General features: G+C 39.7%; 1 protein-coding gene across 1 annotated transcript in view; it reads left to right on the forward strand.

Moving 5' to 3' along the window:
• Positions 1–2,017, forward strand: part of LOC106604551 (short transient receptor potential channel 3) — a 52,052-nt gene extending 50,035 nt beyond the window's left edge. Inside the window, exons 10-12 of the mRNA XM_045718010.1 lie at positions 257–340; positions 447–522; positions 854–2,017. Of these exons, the coding sequence (XP_045573966.1) occupies positions 257–340; positions 447–522; positions 854–1,002 (309 nt within the window). The 3' untranslated portion in view covers positions 1,003–2,017. The remainder of the gene's footprint in view (positions 1–256; positions 341–446; positions 523–853) is intronic.
• The last annotated feature ends 5,574 nt before the right edge of the window (positions 2,018–7,591 follow it).

The raw sequence follows: 7,591 nt of genomic DNA on the forward strand, positions 1-7,591 counted from the left end.
GGCAGGTGGATGGGGGTGGATGGGGTTTGAGTGGGGAATGGTTTGAATGGGTCAGGGTTATCTTTATAAGCATTTATTTTATTGTTTTTGTACCTGTAACCCCCCATCTGAAAAATGTAATTGACAAAACTAAATATAAAGTTGATCACACAAAAAAAGACACGTTAATCATTGGTCATTATTTTCATAACGGTTGATTGAGTATCCAAATAAAATATCCAAATGTGTGTGTGTTTGTGCATGTCTGTGTTTGCAGCTCAATCTCTTCACCCAGTCCAACCTGCGCATTGCAGAGTCCCACAGTTTTAACAGCATCCTGAACCAACCCACTCGCTATCAGGTAAGGTGACCTCTCCGTCAGTCTAAAATATCATGTTTAGCCAAAATGTCACATTAACATATAGCATATAGGCCTACATTTTTGACATTTTCCTTTCTTGATTCAGCAAATCATGAAAAGACTCATAAAACGCTACGTGTTGAAAGCACAAGTGGACAAAGAAAACGATGAGGTCAATGAAGGTAATCTTGCATCTTAACTTTTACTCTGACGTACCTTGTTTGAAATTGTCTTTGAGAATCTGTTGCAGTGTTGTTACACAATGCTAATAATAAACAATTCTCAGGGGTAGGAAGAGGTCTGCAAACTGGTCAAATTCCACAGGGTTCTCATTGGCGTTTGAAGCAAAATAAACCATGCTAACTGCATTGTGCACTTAAAAAGATTATGGAGAGTAGATCAGTTCAACATTGTCATGCAGTGAATATTGCATTTGAGAACACTTAAACTGAATTCTTCAATACAAACCACTTGAACAGAAATTACATTATTTCTCTACATGTTACTTTGCAGGTGAGCTGAAAGAAATCAAGCAGGACATCTCCAGTCTACGGTACGAACTCCTGGAAGACAAGTCTCGGGCTACAGAGGAGCTGTCCTTTCTTATCCAGAAACTGAGTGAGAAACTGAAGCTAGGCCCTACAACACGCTTCTACGAGTGACCCCACCGCCACCCCACAGTACAACCAAGCAGCCAACATCCCAGCATTTCTCCATGTACTCCACAGCACCCCCTGGCCAGGTTGTTTTGTAAAAGTATTCTCTTTGCAAATCAAATCAAAGTGTATTTGTCACATGCACTGAATACAACCTTACAGTGAAATGCTTACTTACAAGTCCTTAACCAACAGGTTTGCATGAAGTTAGTTTAAACAGACAAGAAAAGCACAAGGAAAGGCAACAGCAAGACGGATTGTTGCCTCACTATTTTGGTGTAGGGAGAAGTTGCCTTTAGACTGATCTTGGGTCAGTTAAGCATTTAGTTAAGCGTTTCCCCACTAATGGTTAAGATTAGGATTGCATGAGGGGAAGCTGATCCTAGATCTGTACCCAAATGAAACTTTACCCCAGAGCCACTATTTTACCTTAAGACAAAAATGGTGTTACTGTTATATATATTTATATATCATTACTTATTAACATCTTTTAAGTAAACAAATTGTGGCATAATCTCTTTCATAAGACATACTTTAGACAATGGTTGTTTAGTACTGGTTTTATCTGTTTCTTTCTCTCGTTATAGATTTATAACCAAACAGGATGATTTGACAATATTTCCACATAAATTCTCTCATAAGATAATCAGTCATTGATTAATGTCATTATTATGTTTGTTACTGAAAACCACCTAGTTGCAAAGCACCTTTTATTTTCTATGTAAACACTGTTCTTGTTGCTCTAGTGTTGTGGCTATTTCGGGGTTCTTACATTGCGTGTTTTAAAGTTGTGTCCAGCCGTGGTCCTGGAGAGTGTACATCAGAATAGAGTAAACTGTACAGGGGGATAACCAATGATCTACAGTACATTTGGAAAGTATTCAGACACCTTTGACTCTTTCCACATTTCTTACGTTACAGCCTTATTCTAAAACTGCTGAAAACGTTTCAGACAATTGCTGAAATCGTTTCAGACAAAACCTCTTATCAATCTACAAACAATACCACATAATGACAAAGTAAAAACAGGTTTTAAATTTTTTTTTTTTAAAAACTCAATATATATATTTTTACGTACAGTACCAGTTAAAAGTATGGACAAACCTGCTCATTCAAGGGTTTTTCTTCATTTTGACTATGTTCTACATTGTAGAATAACCGTGAAGACATCAAAACTATGAAATAACACATATGGAATCATGTATTAACCAAAATATTTTATATTTGAGATTCTTCAAAGTAGCCACCCTTTGCCTTGATGACAGCTTTGCACACTCTTGGCATTCTCTCAACCAGCTTCACCTGGAATGCTTTTCCAACAGTCTTGAAGGAGTTCCCATATATGCTGAGCACTTGTTGGCTGCTTTTCCTTCACTCTGCAGTCCAACTCATCCCAAACCATCTCAAATGGGTTGAGGTTGTCTGAATGTAGAGGCCAGGTCATCTGATGCAGGACTCCATCACTCTCTTTCTTGGTCAAATAGCCCTTACACAGCCTGGAGGTGTGTTGGGTCATTGTCCTGTTGAAAAACAAATGATAGTCCCACTAAGCGCAAACCAGCTGTTGAGATGTGTCTGTTACTTGAACTCTGTGAAGCATTTATTTGGGCTGCAATCGGAGGTGCAGTTAACTCTAATTAATTTGTACTCTGCAGCAGAGGTAACTCTGGGTCTACTTTTCCTGGCGGTCCTCGTGAGAGCCAGTTTCATCATAGTGCTTGATGGTTTTTGCAACTGCACTTGAAGAAACTTTCAAAGTTCTTTAAAGTTTCCGCATTGACTTACCTTCATGTCTTAAAGTAATGATGGACTGTCATTTCTCTTTGCTTAATTTAAGCTGTTCTTGCTATAATATGCACTTGGTCTTTTACCAAATAGGGCTATCTTCTGTATACCACCCCTATCTTGTCACAGCACAACTGATTGGCTCAAATGCATTAAGAAAGAAATTCCACAAATTAACTTTTTACAAGGTACATCTGTTAATTGAAATGCATTCCAGGTGACTACATCATGAAGCTGGTTGAGAGAATGTCAAGAGTGTGCAAAGCTGTCATCAAGGCAAAGGGTGGCTCCTTTGAAGAATAAAATATTTGTTTAACAATTTTTTGGTACCTACATGATTGCATATGTGTTATTTCATAGTTTTGATGTCTTCACCATTATTCTACAATGTAGAAAATAGTAACAATAAAGAAAAACGCTGGAATAAGTAGGTGTGTCCAAACTTTTGACTGGTACTGTAAGTATTCACACCCTTTGCTATTAGACTCGACATTGAGCTCAGGTGCATCCTGTTTCCATTGAGCATTCATGGTATGTTTCTACAACTTGATTGGAGTCCACCTGTGGTAAATTCAATTGATTGGTCATGATCTGGAAAGGCACACACCTGTCTATATAAGGTCCCACAGTTGACAGTGCATGTCAGAGCAAAAAGGTTGAAGTTAGAAGGAATAGTCTGTAAAGAAGTTTGGAACCACTAAGGCTCTTCCTAGAGCTGGCTCCTGGGCCAAACTGAGCAATCAGAAGGGCCTTGGTGAGGAGCGTGACCAAGAACCCGATGGGTTCCTCTGTGGAGATGGGAGAACCTTCCAGAAGGACAGCCATTTCTGCAGCACTCCACCAATCAGGCCTTTATGGTAGAGTGGCCAGACAGAAGCCACTCCTCAGTAAAAGGCACATGACAGCCTGCTTGGTGTTTGCCAAAAGGCACCTAAAGACTCTCAGACCATGAGAAACAAGATTCTCTGGCCTGATGAAACCAAGATTGAGCACTTTGGCCTGACTGCCAAGTGTCACGTCTGGAGGAATCCTGGCACCATCCCTACGATGAAGCATGGTGGTGGCAGCATCATGCTGTGGGGATGTTTTTCAGCGGCAGGGACTGGGAGACCAGTCAAGATCGAGGGAAAGATGAATGGAGCAAAGCACAGAGAGATTCTTGATGAAAACCTGCTCCAGAGTGCTCAGGATCTCAGACTGAGGCGAAAGTACACCTTCCAACAGGACAATGACCCTAAGCACACAGCCAAGACAACGCAGGAGTGGCTTCGGGACAGATCTCTGAATGTCCTTGAGTGGCCCAGCCAGAGCCCGGACTTGAACCCGATCGAACATCTCTGGAGATGGTGCTTCAACATAGTACTGAGTAAAGGGTCTGAATACTTATGTAAATGTTATATTTCAGTTTTTTTGCTAAAATTTCTAAAAACATGTTTTTGCTTTGTCATTATTGTGTGTAGATTGATGAGGATAAAAAACTGTTTCATCCATTTTAGAATAAGGCTGTAACGTAACAAAATGAGGAAAAAGTCAAGAGGTCTGAAAACTTTCCGAATACACAGTATATAAACTCTGGATTGCTGATGATAAGAGACTTTGAAGCCACCGTTCAGCCATATTGGTACTCCCCAGTAGAAGCAGTCCTCCATAGGAATGAATGGAATGCTACAGTATTTCAAATAAGTGTTTCAAGGACAAAATTACATACATTTAATTATTGTTTTGTTGTAGTGGGGACAGTAACATTTAAAACTTTTAAAAAATGAAATTTATTTGTATATTTATGTTTAGCTCACATATTATAATTTGAATGCATGCATTAAAAATAAACGTGGCAAAAACAAATGTAGACATTAATAAATGCATTTCTATACCTTCCAAAATATTTGTTACAATGGTTGGGGAGTGCCAAGATGGAGGCATTGGACATTACATAAAGCCTGCAACACTATCATAAGCTGTACATTAAGATTCAGAAATGCTTATGGCAACAACCACAGTGTTGCCATTGCGTACTATCCCTACTAGGTACTGTTTTAGGTGTGTAATTAGAGCATACCCTTTCAAAAAAGTATAACAATGTACCTGAACTCAATGTAAGCATTTGTAATAGATTGTTAAGAACTATGTAAATCTAACATTATCAAAGATCATGTAACAGCCATCTGACATTATCAAAGATCATGTAACAGCCATCTGACATTATCAAAGATCATGTAACAGCCATCTGACATTGATCTAAGATCATGTAACAGCCATCTGACATTATCAAAGATCATGTAACAGCCATGTAACGTTATCAAAGAGTTATGATATACAGTAGTTGTCATTCCATCCTAGATGGGACTTGGTTGAGCATTCCTCTCAGGTCAAATGTGATGAATTCTATATAACACATTCTTATATTCTATGATATAACACATACTTTTATGTGGGTTTCATCATTCCTTTTAAATGACTCACTGCGTTTATGCCAAATGCACCATACAAGGCTATGTCCAATACATTGCCAACTCATTGATAGAGGTGCTTGTGTGGGTAAACCTATTTTCTCTGTGTAGCCCCGATGTGAAATTGTGGATAGAAAGTGGAAAATTGCCTCTTCGGGACCAGATTTGGTTTACACTTAAGCATTTATTGGTATAATAAACAGCTTTAGATTTCCTTAATGATCTATGCAGGATATAGCATTCCTTTCGTCTGATATCTATATTGTAATTATACTAGGGAACAGAAACATGCATTTGATTATATATTGTATTTCATAGGAAGTCTTTCCATAGGATGTTCTTAGACACTGTAAATAAAATGTATTCTAGCTCAATAACTGTAATATTTCAGTCCTGGTGGAATTTTCTCTTTGTAATGATCTATTTTTGAGTAGAACAGAAATATTTGAAAGCGAATGTTTGTATGCGTATGAAAAATTGATAGCTGCTGTGTTATAAAAAAAGGCTTGAGATAGGCAATGGAAAACCTCATACAATATATCTCATAACAATATATGTAATATTATCAGAGACCTGGCCACTAATTTTGGATAGATGCACCAACTATTTCTTGGGGACAAGCTTACATCATGATTTTTTGTTACAGTAGGATATTCTTCACATTTAAGCTATGTATTTTCATATACCCATATATATGATGTTATTTTGATGGCTATAATTACATAATTGTACAATGAGATGATCTAGAAACTATATGGTGATGCATATTTTTAACCTGTTTTCTATATAAAATGCCTTTGGAAAAATGCAGAGTTGGATTGATTTTGTTGTATAACAATCATGTTTTGAGGTAAATGTAAGACCAAGGTATTAAGTAGCAAACCCCAGATTTGGGACCAGACAAGTACTCCATAGAGAGTCTCGTGAACATTAGCACTATATAAAATGACAACCTTAGGAGTGAAAATACACTCTCCCCTTCTTTGGGCACATAATGCAAGTTATTATGAGAAAATAAACATTGTGTAATATAAATCCAACATAATACATGTTGTATTACAATCATGTTTTGTCATGAGTAAATGTAATACTAAGATATTAGGCAGCAAAGCCATTATATAGAGTATATCCTTGGTAGTACAGCATCACCATGAGGGGAAAAGTAAAGACACTTACTGTACATATGGTATGTTCCTGGCAACCAGTCGGATCCAGTAGCAGCTGGTTTTTCTCAGCTAGAGGGCAGTAGTGCGCTATAGAAGATTAGGATTTCTGACACTTAAGCTGCATTTGTCTGCAAGTGGGAAGTAGGAAATTACCACATAAGACTGGGAAAAATCCAGTTGAACGGCCCTCCAATTGGTAATTACTAGTGGGAAACTCGTCCTCATCCTGAGCACCCACTTCTCCCACATGCTGACCTCTGACATCACCTAGGAAATGACCCCGATAACAGCATTTTCAGCAGTTAAATGCAACTACAAAACATTATTTGTTCACCAAAATCTTGAAACAAAATAAATAGGTTGGGGTGAGGAGGGAGTGCGAGGGGGACGTTTTGGGATTATTTAAGATACTCTTTTAAGAGGTAGGGTTTCAGATGTTTTCGGAACATTTGCAGGGACTCTGCTGTCCTAGCTTCAGGGGGAATCTGGTTCCACAATTGGGGTGCCAGGACAGAGAAGCGTTTGGACTGGGCTGACCGGGAGTTGCCCTCCCATAGGGGTGGAAGGGCCAAGAGACCAGAGGTGGCAGAACGGAGTGCTCGAGGTGGTGTGTATTGTTTGAGCAGGACAGTTTCTCTTGATGCTCCGTAGGTAAGCACCATGGTCTTGTAGTGGATGCGAGGTTCGACTCGAAGCCATGGAGTGTGTGGAGGGGCAGGGTGACATGGGAGAACTTGGGAAGGTTGAAAACCAGGCGGGCTGAAGCGTTCTGGATAAATTGCAGGGGTTTGGTGGGGAGCCCAGCTAATAGCGAGTTTCAGTAGTCCAGACTGGATTAGGAACTGCGCCGCTTCCTGTGTGAGGTAGCGTCGTACTCTACAGATGTTGTAGAGCATGAATTTGCAGGAGCGAGTCACTGCTTTGATGTTTGCAGAGAATGACAGGGCATTGTCAAGGGTCACGCCAAGGTTCTTTGCACTCTGGGAGGGGGACACCGTGGAGTTGTCAACTGTGATGGAGAGGTCTCTGAACAGGGAGGACTTCCCCCGGGAGGAAGAGCAGCTCCGTCTTGTCGAGAATGAGTTTGAGGTGGTGGGCCCACATCCAAGCTGAGATATCTGCCAGGCACGCAGAGATGCATGTCGCCACCTGGGAGACCATGTGAGGATATGACAGAGCCAAGTGATTTGGTGT

This window comes from Salmo salar, chromosome ssa05 (genome assembly GCF_905237065.1).
Source record: "Salmo salar chromosome ssa05, Ssal_v3.1, whole genome shotgun sequence".
In the NCBI taxonomy this organism is placed as follows: domain Eukaryota; kingdom Metazoa; phylum Chordata; class Actinopteri; order Salmoniformes; family Salmonidae; genus Salmo; species Salmo salar.